This window comes from Diadema antillarum, unplaced genomic scaffold, assembly GCF_040938485.1.
Source record: "Diadema antillarum isolate AM-2024a unplaced genomic scaffold, OU_Dant_1.0 seq00001907_RagTag, whole genome shotgun sequence".
NCBI classification, from domain to species: domain Eukaryota; kingdom Metazoa; phylum Echinodermata; class Echinoidea; order Diadematoida; family Diadematidae; genus Diadema; species Diadema antillarum.
In genome coordinates this window covers 323,254-341,900 of record NW_027272573.1, presented here as the reverse complement: position 1 = coordinate 341,900, position 18,647 = coordinate 323,254, and the positions used below count along the sequence as shown (strand labels likewise).

The following is an 18,647-nucleotide window of genomic DNA, read 5'->3' as shown; positions in this document are numbered from 1 at the left end:
ACCCGGTACCATAGAAAAACTTGCTGTGATCAATTTGAGATCGCTACAGTCCAATCCAACCATTGACCGTATAATTTGTCATTTTGATGATTCAGAGAGACAACCAGCCCAAATTGCAAAGAGAGACAAGAAAAGGTGTTCACATATTGCTTTGAGTTGAAGAATTGAATATGCAGCATTATTGCACTTGATCAAAGTTGATGCCCCCCCCCTCCCACCCCCCAGGGGACATCAGTGTTTTAACCTTTCAGAAATACATACGATCATGGACGGAGTGGTTACTGTCATCAGGCGAGAGATTGCTAGAATAAGAATTGCTTTTAGAAACTCTAGAATTCAGGCGCCCAGTGCAAAACTGCACTAGCGCCATCATTTTTTTGGGTTTGCATATTACTAGGCACTAAACTGCTACCTTACTGCACTGCCCAACATTGCATTGACATAGAAGTCTAGTCATAGATCTAACTAGACTAATCAAATTTAGACTCTGTACAAAGTTTCTGACTGTAGGTCTATGGATTTTTATTTATAGCCATGGACCATAGTGTGGACTATTATGGCCCATAGTATGGGCATGGATTAGCCCCACCAAGCAGATCTAGTCCAGACAACAACTAGTATCAGTAGTAATAGTGATACGACACACAATGTCACAAACGATATTTGACTGCAAACTGTATTAATGCGTTCAGAACCCGTAGCTAGTTTTACTGCACGAACCCTGAACTGAATCTCCCTGATGACTTGTACAAAGTACCATTGCACAGTCATACAAATAGGCGAGCACTCCCGTTATGCGTGATGTGTTCAGATCGCTTATGCGCGTTTGCAACTCATTTTACTCGAGACAGATTTGCCACTAAACCGACAAAATACAGTGATCTACACTCACCATTCCTTCTTGTATCTTATCGTCGTTAATAGTACTGGTCTCCATATTCCCAAGAACGATATTTCTCTCAATATCTCACGATGAACATTACGTTGCGTTGTTCGCTCCGCACATAGTACACTTACGAAGGGGCGATCGAGTGTCGTACATTCGTTGATGTGCTTAGAGACTACCACTGTCCATGTCTACGCGTTGTGTATGGTGAACTGATTGACTTGCTCCGCTCCGCATAATAAAGTCGCAGCTTCTGCCTGCTATTGAGACTACTACCGCACAACTCAGGCTACTAGGCTGATGCCTTCCGTGTTTTACATAGAGTAATAATTTATTTGTGTTCATGTTTTCATGTAAATATATCATATCTAAAAATTGCAAAGGTCTTATCAAATTAATTGTAATCCATATGAATATCAACATTGTTAAATGATTGAAAAATTGATATAAAAAAGAAAAAGTGTTCGCGCAGTCATAGGCAGTCATACATCATGGTACACTTGAATCATACTGGCAAATCCTACGAGTGAAGCCGCACTGACAAAACACACGTGTTTACATGATACATGCACTGTATAGACTACTACTACATTTAGTGGCCTCGTCGTCCATAGCCTACTGCACTGAATGTTATGGGAATCCGGAACTGCTGCGTTGGGGGATTGGGCATGCATAGATCAGGGAGGTCTCACCTCCCTGCATAGATAGAGATCAGAGTGAGTAGTACGAGTGCGGATCCGAAGACGACGACGTCGCGACAGCCACACTCGATGTGAAATAGAACCGATATGGCCGTGTGAGCATGTGGTTTTGTCAAGTGAAACTAAGGGTGCTTTGCACGCTGTGATAGTCCATTCGAACTACAAATTGCCCTTCAGACCAAGTCCAAGAGCATAAAAAGCTCGTCGTGCTCACTTTTACAGATCATCGTCCATCGAGGATTCCACTGAGATACGGAAAAGACAGAGAGAGTTTCCATATCCTGGACTAGAGCCGGGCCTACACAGGGGTCCTACACGACACCTGTCACCTGTCTGTCTGTCGACTGTCCTGCTAGTGCTAGCACTTGATGCGCTTATCCACATCAAAGACCAACGGCAACATAGATCCGTGATCCATGCTCTTAAGTCTTAGCGATACAGGTAACTCGAATAATAAATTGAAACCAAGTCTTATAAAGTAAGTGACGGTAGTCATGATTGAGTAAATGTAAATCACTGATTGCCGTTCTTATGTAGAATATTCAACTACTGTAAAAGTGGATATTTTTGCGTGAGTAATTTTTCGCACCCTGCTGACCTGGGTAAGAGTAGAAGACTAAAAATGAGTTTCGTGTGTTTTTAAAGGACAAGTTCACCTTCATAAACATAAGGATTGAGAGAATGTAGCAATATTAGTAGAACGCATCATTGAAAGTTTGAGGAGAATCAGACAATCCGTTCAAAAGTTATGAATTTTTGAAGTTTTTGTGCAGTACCCGCTGAATGAGAAGACTACTGCAGTGTATGAATAACTTAGATGTCACATGCGTACAACAATATAAGGAAAATATAAGGAGAATTTCACAAAATTCCATTTTTTGAAAAAAGTACACATTCCCCTGACTCGTTACCGACAAATGTTATGGGTAATATTATTCCCCCTGCCTTTAGAAAGAGGCAAGTCAAGTGCTCTTTTATTATGCGAAAAAAGTGAAAATATGTTGAATTTTCTTTTACATTTTCTTTATACTGTTGTACGCATGTGACTCACAAGCTGTAGTAGTCTCCTCATCCAGCACTTCCAACACAATTTAAAAAATTTGTAACGTTTGCATCGATTGTCCAATTTTCCTCAAACTTTCCCTGATGTGTTCTACTAATTGTTGCATTTTCTCAATCCTTATGTTTATGAAGGTGAACTTGTCCTTTAATTCCACATGATGAAGACATCAGTTACCAGTGACTACTGCACTGGAACATATGGCAAGCAGAAATATTCGCGTGTGTTCATTTTCGCGCTAGTTTCTGGTTGTGCAAAATGCACAGAAATTTCAACACTTTTACAGTAGTCTATAATTATAAATAATTTCTGTTTCCGTAAAATGGGGTGAACAGGGACAAAATCAAGGAAAGTTTTGTGAATCTGCATAGTCTATTTCATATTTTCTTGAACTTTTTTTCTTTTCTTTTTTTTTTCACAGGATTGAAGGACCATCTGTATCCAACACTTGTCCAGAAAGTGGTCTAGGGTAAAACCCCCAGTTTTCGGTCAGCCTCCAGAATACGGACACCTATTAATGCACTTTATCACAAGCCAGCAAATTCTATTGTCCCAACACACACATATCACATCATTTCACATACTGGCACTGTTGTTCACAACAGGAAAATGCCTTAGTCACCTCCCAAAACCCATCTAAAATGCTAAATTTCGCCATCAAAAACACAGAATCGGTGCAAATTTTCCAAAACACACGTGAATGAAGTCTGGCGTTAAGAATCAGGGTCGCTGAAAAAGTGCTAAAAGGTATGGCGCGGCGCATTTTTCATTGGCCTTGTGTGCGTATTGACATTGAAGGCGCATAGCGCGCGTCTGAATTCTGGAGAGGCCGTACAGATTCTGGGGAATTTTCGAGGTGATGATATTTTGGGATTTTGTGAAATTTTATGATGTATTTAACAAAATCAACATTAAGAAAAAGTACTGTAAAAGTGGAAATTTTCGCGGTGTTGAAATTTTCGCGCATTTCGCGCAACCAGAAACTAGCGCGCAAATAAAAACACGCAAAACTCTACTTACCCGGCGAAGCGCGAAAAATTAGTCACGCGAAAATATCCACTTTTACAGTAGTTTGATATATTTGACATACATTGTTGTAGATGTAACTTTGTATGTATTATTTGAGTTGAACAAATGTTGCAGAAAAGTGTCTGAAAACTGGTGGTTTTACTCTACCTAATGTGAAAAAAATTCTTCAAGAGTACAGGAGGTCCAAATAAAAAGTTTTCAAAAATATCACACACACAAAAAAAATCAAGGTGGTCAAAACTTTTCTGCTCCTGTGGCCATTGATTGACGAAATTCGCTGAAAATGTACATGAACCTAGCCTGTTAGGTCCTACACCACACCTTAGAATTTGAAATAATTATTCCAACAGGAATTTAAATGACGGCATATTTTATCTTGTCTTGGGCAAAACTTCAGATGGGGGTGGATAGGGACATCATTGTTTTGTTTGATTGGCCCTTTAAACTTTCTTTATGATTAATTATAATGTCATGAATTGTCCTGAAATGTTTGTTATGTCCAGCTATTTCCAAAAGTGTGATTTAAAAAAAAATATGTTCATAAGAGAGCCATAAGATCATGGGTAATGTGGCTTCACTTTTGTTTGATTCATAGATATGAGAGTGAACTTTGCTGTCTTGTCCCTAATTAGGGCAAGAAGGGTCAGGGAACCCCACCCCAGAGCTACCAAGTCTCACGCATTCTGCGTGAGACTCCAGCATTTAGGGGCCATCTCATGATCTCATGCATGGCACCCATTTTTATCAGGCATCGGGCAAAGTCTGCAACTTGGGCCTGTAATAATGAGCATACATTAGCTCAAAAGATTAAAGTGATAGTTGCAATTGAACGTATGTTATTGTCTTTCAAAATAAGTAAAAAATAGTCACTTAACAGTTAAGTATGTACCTGATCGCACCATTAAGAGCTAAAAATTGAAAAAGCTCCCTACCATGGGAGGCCACAGGGGGGAAAAATCCCTCCCACATCCTCGCTCGCGCACACATTCGTGTGCCGAGATGCCGAGTCATGAAAATCTCACTCATAAAAATTTTTTGAACTTGGCATCCCTGCCACCCTCTAGGAATTTTTTCTCTGCCTAAGACAGACAAGGACTTTTGATCTTGTATTTCACATTGGTGACCTTTTTCTTTGTCTCCTACATGTTTTGACACCATTAACACATCTGTTTGGGTCAGACCCATACTTCAGGTGCCAGATTACAAATACCGTAAGAACCCCCGAAATACCCTGACATCGTAGATATATAAGTATCATTGAATCTAGAGTGTATGATTAACATTGTACAGTATGATTTGCCACTTGGAGAAGAAGTGGGTTGATATTTTAGTGCAATCCAATGGATTAATAAAGTTTTGACTTATTGTCCAATCTTAACCTTTGACCCGATGGGTCACATTCTTGTATGTCCGCTCATTTTGTTGCAATTTTTTTTTAAAGATTGATTTAACGATGGAGTAGATTGCTCTGAAATGTTTGTATATTATTTTTAAACTCTTGGTGTACCTTAATCCAATCTATTGGATGGATTGGAAAAACTGCCTCTTAAAAAGGTTTTTTTTTTTTGGGGGGGGGGGAATCAAAACTAGTCTTGTCCGTATTGACCCTGAATTCGGGTCAAAAGTGACAGTGCCATGGACATAAAATCCCCACATAAGATTGAGTCTTTGGGCTGCATGAAAAAAATATACAATCATGAGAACATTAAACTTGTCCCTATTCCCCCATTTTTTATGGTTCATACTGTATGTAATCATGTTAGGCCTAAATTACAACAAATCAGTTCTGCCAGTAAAGGCAGCTGTGTCTAATTTGACCGAAAGATCGCTCGGTCTGTATCTTATCTTGTCGTCAGGGATAGGACTAGCTATGTCTGGCTTTATGGAATCCCCACCTTATGGAGGAGAGCAGTGGGGGTGTTGGAAAGTTAAAAAAAATGATAAAATATTACTCCTCTGGGCAGACGGATTTTTCTGTCTACTCTAGATGTATACCCCTAGATCCTATAATCTAGAAGCTGTGCTATGCTGTGGCAGTACAGTCAGTGCAGTGGCCCTGGTAGTGGGTATTTTATATTGTATTTTGGATCAGAAATTTATCCTCTCTCTAGTACAGTCTAGTGATTGGTTGAAAGAGCTTCACATGATTATGCATATGTTATTTTCAGCGATGTCAGATTGTTGGCATGTTTGACACTCCATGGCGTACTATTTGCAAAGTGACATCTTTTGTATGCATATGATAATTTTTCAAATATTTAGTAGGTAGGCTACTGTATGTATGTGAAGTAATGTCATAAAGCAATTCTGGAATCATATGCTGCTTCGTACCACCACTACAATGTATGTGAAATGTAACAATTTCTAACAAAACAATTTTGACATCACAAAGTAATTCTGACATCGCATACTGCTTTGAACTGTCACTCTGTGAAATGTACATAAAACAATTTCTCACAAAACAATTGTGACATCGCAAAAAAAAAAGAAGTAATTCTGACAATCTTGAGCTGCTTTGTATGGTCAGTTTAGGATCTTTCCACAACATCGCATCCACCAAACAACTTCTCGCCTCACAAAATCCTCTTTTGTTTAAATTTTTGATCCAAAATATAAAATATATGTCTATGTCCACTCTGCCTAATTTCGAGTTTCTGGTTAAAACTAATTATACATGTAGGCCTTGGTGCGGTGCTTCCAAAAGTACCATTAACTTCGGGCCTGCACCCCTCAGTGAATCATACTATTTTTTAATAACCTCTGCCTATAGTTTTAACCAGAAACTCTCAAGGCAAAGTATGTTTGTATACTATGGACTGGGATGGGAGTGCCACAAATGGGTGTCATCTGCTAACTGTTTGGGGGGGGGGGGGGGCATTATTTGTATGAATCATTACTTTCCCAATTATTGCTATAAGTTGACTAGTACAATTTTAAAAGATACCAGAACAAGGACACTGCAAAATATACTGTGTATATTACAGTATGTGATACGGTTGATACAGTGCATCAGTTGACTTGCACAATTTCCAAAGATACAAGTATGACAACACTGCAAAATATACTGTGTACATGTGTATTAAGCTATTAGGGTTTTTCTTTTTCGTTGGAGCTATGTACTTGATGATATAGATCATGCAAGAACAGAACGGAGCCAGTGTGATTCATTTCTTAGTTATAATTAACTATTCCAAGGACTCTGTAATGGCATAGATTACTGCTTTATGTTTATTGTCATGTAAATCAACCCAGAAAGAAAGGCAATAAAAAAAAAATCACAATATTGAAGCAAACAAGTCTGATGAACTCATTCATGTGCATTACATTAAATAGTTTGTTGATCATGTGCTGATAACTATGTGTGGCTTCAATGGAAAGAGATCAGATTGATATTGAATGAACCATGAATCTAGTATTTTGCTTGGTGTTACACAACGGAGGGAAAAAAGGTTCTGAAATTCCAATCTACTGATCCCTCCCCTTTACAGCTATTGCATCAATTCTCAACCTGGCCAGGACTATCAGTAGTGACACTTCATGACCATCTTGAATGATGCTCCAAGCTAGTTTTCTAGTTGTCAGCAGCTTCTGGTTTCCTAACATTCTCTTATCTTTTGATAGAAAATGTGTGTACAATTGATTTTACTCCTACATATTGATTTCAGGAGATAGGATTGATAGGAATTTATGGAAGAAGCAATAGCTCTGTTTAATGCTCTTTCATCCATTCTACATTCACTCCTTTCTTCCAGATGCAGGATAACCATTGAGCTTTCTTGGTTGTGATTTGGAAGTTGTAACCATGGCGGGCGACAATTATGGAAACAACGTGAGTAAAGATTATCCCACAGTAGAAGTCCCCATGATTACAGCTTTCATGTGTCTGATAAAAACTAGAAGTATTTAAAGCAGATCTGAAGAGAGACCAACAAAGTAACTGTAAGTCAAGCCTCCAAATTTGAATGAATGCAATGAGCAGAGTTACGAACTTTCTTCTTGAGCGTTTGGGCAATTAAACTACACTGTATTTTTAAAGTATAAGATTGTGCCAATGTAAAGGATTTGTGGATAGATGGATAATATATTTAGATTATTTGATGTGAACTGTTTCACTTTGAAATGTAAAGTTCCTCTTGATGATACAGTTTACTAACAGAGCACACATGGATTCTGTAAGCTACAATGTATGATAGAAATTGGTGGCATGTTAGTATGGTTCCAATTTTTTTCCAATCGGAAAATCAAAGAGTATGTTCATTATTTAATGTTGTAAATCCTGTACCCCTTTGATAAGAGTGACCAACTTCAACTTACAAGGAATAGTATGGTGAAACAACCATGCTCCGTGGCAATGGGGCCGTGTGATGTTTTGTTTGCACAGACAATCACATTCGTAGATACATAGACAACAATATTCACAATGTCACAACTGGCAAGGCCCGGATGATACATCAAACAAAGCGATTCGGGAGGTTGAATACAGCGTTGGAGGAAAAAGCATATTACATGACAGTGTGGATGCACATTTCAGTGATACAGGGTGCCTGCAGAGAGAATGTATTGTTGTTGTTTTTTTTCACAAGTATGCTATGTATTTGTGAATATTTTATTTCCTTGCAGGAAGAGGTAGAAATGGCATGGGCCATGCAAGCCTACCACCATGCAGAAACCTACTTCAATGTAAGTATCATATCTTCCACTCAGCGTAAGTGCGGAAATTAGAGGCAGTATGAAGAAAAAAAAAATAAGTGAATCTCTTTTTTTTTGTAAGTTTGTAGCAGACTTTTATACTATGAAAATTCTGCAGTTTCCACAGCATTCTAAATTAAACATATTCTTTGCTGTAACTGAATTTCCAAATGTATTTTATCAATATGGTGAAAGAATATATATATATATATATATATATATATATATATATATATATATGGTCGATGGTCGATACCCCTTCTCACACTCTATATATATATATATATATATATATATATATATATATATATATATATATATATACTGTAAAACATGAAATATTCGCGGCATGAATTTTTCGCGAATTGGAGCCCACAGCCTTTTTCGTGGCATGAAATTTTCGCGAAGTACCACTGGCGTTCAATGCATATAATGCAAACATGGACTTTCGCGTGCATTTTAATTTCGGGAATCTTGGCGCTCGCGAAATTCGCGAAATTAAAGTGCACGCGAAAATTCCTTGTTTTACAGTATAATTATAACACAATTTTAAAAAAAATCTCAATTGTGATACTAGAGAGTCACACTGTATTGGAGTATCTTCCATCAACCTATGTTTTAATAGCAATGGGTATTTTAAAGACAGCATCTCACCTTTTCAAAATGTGATAAGCTATGTCAGTGTAATGAATAAGAGAATTGGCCATGTATATGCGTATCAATGATAACATGTGATATTTCTTCCTGTACATCTTTCATGTCTGTAGTTGGTTTCATCAGTAGATTCCAGACAACTGAGGCTGACCAAGCACGATGACGAACTCTACAAACACTTCCGGCACGACTTCCCCGACATGAACATTGAAGTGCTCCAGGTAGACGAGCTCAAAAGTGATACGGCAAAGAGGGTATGTGTGGGCAGAACACAGTGCCAGTTCGGTTTTGATTTGATTTGTTTACTGCTTTTCTCATGTTTTATTCAGCGAAGAAAAGCACTCTAGAGTGTACGCCAAGAGAAAACAATGCATTAATGGTTCATAAAATAATGAGCACCTTGAAAAGGCATTTGTATTAATGTTGACATTTTGAGCTTGTACAATGTGGGTGCTGAGCACATACATTGTACTTGCTCATGTTTGATAGAGCATTGTATTATGGTCAAAAATCAGACCACAAGATGATCAAATTCTTTATTTCTGCCCTTTCCTTCCCAGCCTGCAGACAATTCTCCAAATATATATATATACCGGTAGTTTGTACAGAAATATATCAATAGAAGGTTGTCTGTGTTCATCCTGGAAGAAGTGCATGTTACTACATCAGTAATAATAAAGAATTATCATCAGCCGTAACCAGAGGTATGATGCAAGTAAAGATTGTAGTAATGATTTAAAAACCAGTATGGTTTTTTCACTTGGAATGTTTCAACCTTTATTTTTTTTTACCATTCTTAACTGCAGAATAAGCCAGAATTTTAAGTCGGGTGTATGTAGGTTAAGTATGTGTTTTGATAAACAGAAGATAGTCATCAAGAATTACATGATGATACTTGGTAGAAATATACCTAAAAGAAAATGATGACAAATTGTAATAGTTATAAGATGTTTTGGATTTAGGAAATGGGGATTTAGGTTCTTAACAAGGGACAGAGTTTGTCTTGGAGTATTGGGTTTGAACTGTTTACCCACAGTTTGGCGTATTTTTATACATTGTACAGGTGTATTGTTTGTCAAATATTGAATACAAACACATTACAGATTAGGAGAAATCAAAGCTTTTCTGACATCATAGCTATCCCTTTTCAGTTTTCTCTTGCACTTTGTGTACACCGCCATGTTTCATTAAAATGTTGTTGCCAGTGAATAACGGTACGAAGAATTCATTTTTTCCTCTAGAAATGGCGGCCATTCTGCAATCACTTTGACGGGACCATCAAAGATTTCAACTTTGGCACTCTACTGAGGCTTGACTGCAAGTCTGGCTATACGGAGGAAAACACAGTATTTGGTAAGAGGACCTTCATCCCGTTGAAGACTAGTCCCTATTATACTCAGACAGGTGTCTATGGGAAGTGTGTTTTGTAGCAAAATCTGCCCGTCCTCAATGGGTTAAGTGAAATTCCAGTCCTAAGGTTAGATCAGCTCTGATATTCAGTCTTTAACACAAATGAAGTGGTGTAGCTGTAGGTGTATCTTCAAAATTTGACATAAATTAATTTTGTTCTGGGGCTTTCAGGTATGGTTTTGTTTTGTTTTTGTTTTTGTTTTGTTTTTGGTGGGGCTTTAAGTTATTTCTTTTCCCACAAGAGAAATATAAGTTGCTACCAAATGATATGAGGTGTTTGCTTCATTGGATAAAAATCTAAGGTAGAGCTGCGTGCTGATTTGTTAAACATTATCTTCTTATGAAATGAACTCAGAGAAAAAACTTGTATGCTTATCTTTTACTAACCAAAACATTTGGGTATTTGATTGCAAAATCAGAGGACAAATTGTTCTGATATTTTTGTGTTCAAGTACAGGAGAGTGAGGTGATCATATGAAAACCCCATCTTATGTGTCATGGTAGTCATGCCCATGTAGTCATTTTATTTTTATTTCGCTTAACTTTTTGAATGGGTGATTGCAGCATCATTGAGACTAGGGTTTGCATTACAAATATGTATTACTTTCTTGATGTCCTATACAATTGTGTGTTTTATTTGTTGTCTTATAAATATGTCTTTGAAAAAAAAAAATCATATCCAGTGCCAATGCAGAAATAATACTGGACTGAACTGAAATAATGCTATTCTACACATTATAATTACCTCTGCCAAGGTGGCTAAGGTTTTTTCAATGTAGGCAAATGCAACAACTTGTGAATGCATTTGGATAAATGTTTATGGAATTTTACACTTGGCAAAGTAAATGGTTAGTTGTAGGTAGTGATCTGAGCACTACTATGATCTAGGTTTTTTTTTTTTTCATTTTTTTTTTTCAACATTTCAGTTTGTATTATAACATGTGCTTTTCAATGATGGGGATGATGGCCTCTTTTAATGAGATTAGTGGTAATTTCATACAATGTCTGTTGGTTTATTAGCAACTTTATGCATAAGATTTAAAATTGAATTCTCAGGGAAGGTCAGAAATGGACCAAGGACCAAATCTCTCCTTTTGACAGTGTTCCTGATGTACCATCTGGATTCAGAATATTTGAAAGGATTTTTTTTATTACCACAAGATATGGACAGTTTCAAGTTTTTCTAAATGACCTCGTCAAAGCTCAGAATGCTTGGTCAAAAATACCGCGTAATCTCACATGGAATTCTGTTCTACTGTTTTATGTAATATTGTCCCCATGTAATTTCTTTAATATTTTATTGGTGAAAAAATGAGCAAAGAAAATGGGATTCCAACAGGATTCAAACCCGAGACCTCTGCATGCTAGCCTGATGCTCTACCGACTGAGCTATAGAAAGCCCTAGTACAGTGTTTTTTAATATTTGCAAGGTTTGCTGGCATCTGACTTCAACTCCAGGCATTAGCTCTCTTTGATGCCACTCCCTTAAAGCTCATTCACATACATGTATATCTTTAAGTGCGATTTAGTTGTACACAAATTCTCATTATCATTAAGATGTTGGTTTTAGAAGCATTTTGTTTTGACGCTTGGCATGTCCTCATCAGTTTGGTTTCTCCTTGGTTCCCATTCGATCCAGTGACCAGAGTCCAGTTTTTTGCCGTGGAAGTGGCCCGAAATCGAGAAGGCCTTAATCTGGCTGTGTGGAAGGTCCACAAGCACAAAGACAAGGCGGACACTACCGGCGAAGTCAAGGCACCGAAAGCGGAGGAGAAAGTTGCGGGCAGCGAAGAAGCTGGTGTAAATGACGCAGTGGCCACCTCATAGCACATGGTTTCTGGACTTGCCCAGAGTCCAGCTTGATATACTACAGTTTTGTGTCGCAATCATTTCAGTGTCATATGGCAGTACAATTATGTGAACTGAATTCATCAAATCAACAGTGCTTGAAATGGTACTTCTTTGTCTTGCTCAATTGCCGGTAAAGCTGCGTATGTGGTACAGGTGCATAAATTCTATGAGAAATGGGTAAGGAAATGAAGAAAAGAAACCAACTAGTGTTATTTATTGAGCAAGTAGTAGCCTTTTGCCGGAACAGCAATGTAGGAAAGTATGCACCTCCCAGCATTGTGTACCGATGCTGTCAGACCACATCTGTGGAAATGTATGTTGCCTTGTATCACCATATCAACACATATTTGTGATGCCTTTGCTGTCATATGCAAGTTTTTATCACATGCTTTGCTCTAAACTCACCTAATATCACTTTAAATCTGATATGAGTACAAAAAAGAGAGGGAATTTTGCATGGATGATGCTCAAAGGAATTGATCATCTGAATTTGGGCAAAATGTTCTTGTCTGTGAAAGCTTTAAAACGGAAGTATTTTAGTGTGTATTCAGGGAAAGCTCAAACAGCTTAATGTTCTCAATCATGTGACTTTGTGGTACATGTTTAGGAAACTGTACCTTTTAAGGGCAATCCACAACTTTCTTGTTTTGTAGTTTTCCTGGTAATACAGTGTGTCTATGATGTTATGACCCAACATGGAATGTTACTTGTTTACCAAATAGTTTGTTATTGCAGGGTGCAAGAGATTTATTCATGTTCCAGACACACTCAATAGCATTTTCCAGCTCAAAATCAAATGTTAATGTGTGTAACCAATTGCTTGCTGTTTAACATCATCTTTCAAAAATACATACAGGGTTTGAGAATGAGCCTGTGTAAAAATATTGGTGGGAAGCAAGTCCATGCCTGTTTTTGATATGACAACGCTCATTTTATTAACACTCTCCATTCATCCCTCCTCTCTCCCCTCCCCCCACCCCCCCCCCAAATAAAAAGAAAACCAACAACAGAATCACATGGAAAATATTAAAACAAACAAAACTTTGACTTTCTTGATGCAAGGAGCAAGTCAGCTGGCAAATCGCTGTGTCCTTAGAAGAAATTGGCTTCTGTTTACATGCAGTGCCACTCTTCAAGGGTTTTTTAGATGGCAAAAAGATCCTGTTCATAATGACAGTTGTGAAACTTCTTTTGAAAACCTTGTTCAAGAATCACAGGCTGTTCACGATCAGTCTCCCTGGAGATGGCGTGCAATATATGCCATACACTGTGCCTAGTATTGGTTTGCCCATCGAACATGGAGAGATGGCACCCCGCACTATATTGTGAAAGTGAATAATATACTGCTGCTTGTGCACTGCACTCTCTTATGCACATACCTGATTGATTGAAGGTTGACATTTGTCATCATTTAAGGTCTTTTAATATTGGATGGGAAACCTTGATACCTTGATGCAGTAATCCCTTGTTGCAGCTCTTATACAAAGCTGTACTCGGATGAACTCTGGTTATATGTCATGAGGGGGTGTCATTTAGTGTGAGCACAACAGTCTCACGTATAGTACGATAAAATGTATTAGTGCTCAAGTGCAAGTAAAAACAGCATGGATCATATTACATTGTGGCAGATCCAACAGGAGGCAAGCTGTTACAAGCTAACTTCATCTATCTCTGTAACCAGCCAAGTCGTGGCTGCAGTACATGTAGTAAAAGAATCCCCGTTTGCAAGGTGGCCTGGGGTCCATTTTATGAAGTCTCCACATAAAACTCTTTTTACATAAATCTCAGAATGGCCAAAGGCACTTATAATGTAGCAATGAGAAACCTTCCAAGAGAAGTCAAATCCATTTCATGAAATATCTAATAAGTGTGTCTTATGAACAAAAAGTCTGTCATAAGACTAACGGACCCCTGGTCAGCTCATTTTTATCTACTATGTACATCTTTAACCCTTACTGTGCTTTGTCGGCTAATTAGCACGGAGGCAGGAATGCTTTCTTTGCCCGTAGGCACAGATGTCTGGAAACAGTTGGGATTAATGAATCCCCCTAATCCCTATTGTGTCAATATGGCCTTCCTGTTGGATTAAGGCACATATTGGCTTCACCTGAGTGGGCTTGCTAATCTACAACTAGGTCAAGTTCGGATAGATTACTGATAGCTGAAGGAAGTTAGGCAAGTTAAGCAAAGTACCTGGGCATATAGAGGATTAACAGATTAACAGAGTGCTTACAAGCAAGTTCTTTTTGCTGTTTGAACCCCCCCCCCCCCCCCCCCCCCTGAATGGCTAAATGCTGTTGTATAGCAACACAACAGGAATTACGGATACATGAATAGAATTACATGTATGTCTTCACATTGAAGTAAGATTTCCTTCTTTTCTTCTTTTTCTTCTTCTTTTAATGAACTTTGTTAAAAAAGCTAAGTCCATGGACTGCTTCTCATGTTTGTAGTTGTAATGCCAGAATGTGATTCTGAACTTGTGTCCGGAGTGTTAAACACTTCATTGTCGACTATGATTTCTGTAATTGAACCTTTGATAAGATTTTGTCAGCTTGTATTGTATGCTGGACTGATCAGTTTTACATTTACTTAAACTTGAATTATGTCCTTCTTATGCCTTACAAAGATAAAAGCCATTGGCCCTGGTTGTCAGTCCAGCCATCTGTCCATATCCCCAATACAACCAACTCTTTCTCCCAAGTTTTCATTAGTTTTTATTATTTTTAAATGTGGTTGCATGATTAAGGTAGAGTTATAACAGAATAGTTTTACAAGCACATTAGATGGTTTTAAGTTTAACTGACTGAAGAAAGTCTTTTCTTTCATGCTTATGTCATTTGTGCCTTGAATCCATTATGACCACCCCATTTTTTTTCTTAGTATAATGTATCAAAAAGCAAATTTTCTTCTTTTAAAGTTGCATAAATTACATGACAGTATGCATCACATGATAGTATGGCAAGAGTACATTAACCCCTTTCTTTGGAATGTGAAAAGTGTCGGTGCACGTAGCTGCATACATATCAAAAGGCACTGCCAGTGTGTAAGATTGATTTCCTAGCAGGGTTTAGGATATTGTGATATGTGCTACTCTAAGGCTTCGCGCTCGTAGAAAAACAAAAGAAAAGAAAAGGTGCATCTGATCGTTGTAACTTCAGAATGTTGACAGCTGTCAAGACTGCAAATGAACCATGTGTGCAAGAGTTGATGTGAGAGATTTCACAGCATCAAGTACGAGTGCACATACAGTGGAACTTCATTATGTAGAGGCAGAATATAACAAAACCCTCTTTTAACAGAGTTATTTTGTAGGCCTCAACCCTTTATATTTCTTTGTTTTTTTTAACCCTGATATAGTGAGAAACCTGATACAGGGTAACTGTCATGGTTTAAAGGGATGGTACGGTATTGGTGGAGATGAGAATTGGGCTTTATACTTTTTGCGAGATACAATACCAAGAAAACACTTATGAAATAGTACAGACCATACCATTTTGAGAGGAATTCAAACTTTATTTGATGAAAATTGGATTTGGAATGACCGAAACATCCAAAAACACAGTAAAACAAAGCGATCGTAATAAAAGGTGGGTCCCACACTCTATTCGAATTGCTCTGTTTTGGATATCTCAGCCATTTCAAAACCAATTTTCATCAAATAAACGTTGAATTCCTCATGGAATTACATGCTCTTTCATATTTCATAAGAGGTTTCTCATTATCTCGCCAAAAATGTTAGAAACTTGAAATTACATCTCAACCAAAACTATATGATCCCTTTAAGGTCCTTGTTATGATCAGGTTCTCCTTTACGTGCCGTATAAACCTATTGCATATGTCATCCTATATCACTAAATAGACAAAAAGTCACTGGGTAAAATTCTCCCCCCCCCAACTTGTTTTCTTCTAAAAAGATATTTTCAGCTCTATACGGTAAATAATTTGTCAACATTGGAGGTTCCAAACAAACCCGCCCAGTAATTATCGACTTAGAAAGCATGTTGGAATACTACTTTTGAGAAAAGGGGCTTTTACATTAGAGGTCTGTTAAGGTGCATGGAGTTGCCCTATACAGTAAAAGTGAAAAGTTTGATTGTAGGTTTTCTGATGGAGGACCACATATGTCAGATGATGCAAATTGTGTGACGTCATGGATCGTAAAAACGTGCAAAGATTGTCAATATTACCGCAGATTGTCCAGTCAGCAAGTGGAAGGGTTTATTTCATTATCGTTTTGACACGAACATCCTAATTATTACTTACCTCCTTGTTACATGAGAAGGCAATTGTGTGTACTAATAGAAAAAAAAAGGTCAGAGAGTGATTTGCAAGCTTTAATATGAAATCCAAACTCATCATGATAGTCTTTATTAAAAGCTGACGTATATAAGAAAATGGACATTCAAGTTGTAAGATTCCCATTGTCTTTGTGTCTGTATGTTTGTTGTGTGTATGTGTTTGTGTGTGTGTTTGTGTGTGTGTGTCTCCATGTTCTTCATATCTTTATTCAATAAAGACTCATATCAGCTTACTACTATCTGGGCCCTGTTTCATAAAGCTGTTCGTAAAGTTACGAACAACTTACGAGCGACTGGTGATCAGTTCTGATGTGCTGTACACTATTGTAATTATCAGAATTTCCATATAATTCAGCACAAGAACTGATCACCAGTCGCTCGTAAGTTGTTCGTAACTTTACGAGCAGCTTTATGAAACACCCCCCAGCTGAATACAGTCAACCTCGCGTAAGTCGACATAATCGGGACTGAGAAAAACACGTCGACTTACGCGAAAGTCGACTTACGCGTAAGTCGACATTTTGTCGACTTATAAATGAACACAAATTTCCCCTGTACAGAGTGAGATTACGATGCGGATCGCTACCCAAATCTTACTCCTTTTGCCGCCAAAACATACCTACTGACATTAACAATTATGTTTTATATCATGCATAAATCTCGCGCGGATTAGTAACGACAACGCACAATTCCAAAATCTTTAGAGAGATTTTGAGAGAGCAGGATCGGAAACCTGGGCCCGTTTCTAGACACTGCACGTTTTAAATTTGATTTGAAAAATCAAACGCATATCCCCCAAATTGCATGCAACTTTTCGATTTAAATTCAAATGCGTTGCTGCGAAGATATGCGTGTGAATTCGTATGATTCTGTCGAGATAACTTTTCAGTGCCGACTGAGTTGAAATATGTGTGATTTTCCATCCCTACGTCGCCATATTTGTTTTGCTTAAATTTCTATTGCCATACTCTGAAAATGAATTGTTCTCGCGCTCCGATTCGCAACATTACCGTTCTGTATGGCGCATGCCAGTCTGAAATAAAAAGAAGAAGAAAAAGTTTGACAAAAAACGACATCTTTCGGATTACTAACCTTCGTAAAAACAAATCACTTCCCAACGTCGGACTAATTTAACTTTGGTCTGAGATTCAAACCTTCGGCATAGCGAACTGTAACAATAATTTGCTACAACATTCATTGACATTTCGTGAAGCAGCATGCGTTTCGGTAGTTTGAAACGTGTAAATGTTGCGATGTCTTTCCCCTGCTAGTGCAGACTAAGTTCAGTCATGGCGAAAGTTCCGTTACGAAACAAAAAATAATGCAAGTCTTTTCAACAATAACGCACTTCCGTAGAGATTTTTATGCGTTTAAACGCAGTTTCTAGTTTCGTCAAAAAACCGCAAGTCTTTTCTGCAACCCTCTTGCGTTTTAAATACAGCGTTGCTTGTGATTAATGATGGACTTGCATTTGATTTTTAGAATTGCGTTGAAACGCAATGGAGTTTAAGTTTCTTACAATTTTCTAGTTTCGTATGATTATCACACGCAAGTCTTTTCAGCGTTCCGTGTGATTTGATGGACTTGCATTTGATTTCCGGGGTTGCGTTCAATTTTTAATTTTGCGTATACGAAATAAAATGATGCAAATCTTTTCAATAATAACGCACTTGCGTAGATGTTTAGAGATGCGTTTAAACGCAGTTTCTTATAGTTTCGTACAAAAACTGCAAGTCTTCTCTGCAACGCTCTTGCGTTTAAACACAGCGTTGCGTGTGATTTGATGGACTTGCATTTGATTTTTAGAATCGCGTTTAAACGCAATTGAGTTTAAGTTTCTTACAATTTTCTAGTTTCGTATGATTATCAAACGCAAGTCTTTTCAGCGTTCCGTGTGATATGATGTGTATTTGATTTTCAGAGTTGCGTTTAATTTGTAATTTTGCGTACGAAATAAAAAATAATGCAAAACTTCTCAACAATGACGCATCTCCTTGGATGTTAAGAGAAGCTTTTAGACGCAGTTTCTAGTTTCTTACGAAAACCGCAAGTCTTCTCTGCAATGC

General features: G+C 37.8%; 1 protein-coding gene across 1 annotated transcript; it reads left to right on the top strand.

Annotated features, from left to right (window-relative positions):
* Positions 1 to 1,825: 1,825 nt before the first annotated feature.
* Positions 1,826 to 12,550, top strand: LOC139713120 (protein PBDC1-like). The gene is made up of 6 exons (XM_071624873.1): positions 1,826 to 2,028; positions 7,429 to 7,505; positions 8,297 to 8,356; positions 9,133 to 9,273; positions 10,261 to 10,372; positions 12,069 to 12,550. Exons 2-6 carry the CDS (start codon positions 7,479 to 7,481, stop codon positions 12,254 to 12,256), a joined length of 528 nt encoding a protein of 175 aa, XP_071480974.1. The 5' UTR covers positions 1,826 to 2,028; positions 7,429 to 7,478; the 3' UTR covers positions 12,257 to 12,550.
* Positions 12,551 to 18,647: the final 6,097 nt, after the last annotated feature.

Bases quoted from the DNA above. Each gene is read 5' to 3' on its own strand.
- LOC139713120 (XM_071624873.1), top strand. From the start codon at position 7,479: ATGGCGGGCGACAATTATGGAAACAAC. The intron at 7,506-8,296 runs GTGAGTAAAGAT...ATTTCCTTGCAG, and splicing joins GCGACAATTATGGAAACAAC to GAAGAGGTAGAAATGGCATG. The intron at 9,274-10,260 runs GTATGTGTGGGC...TTTTTCCTCTAG, and splicing joins AAAGTGATACGGCAAAGAGG to AAATGGCGGCCATTCTGCAA.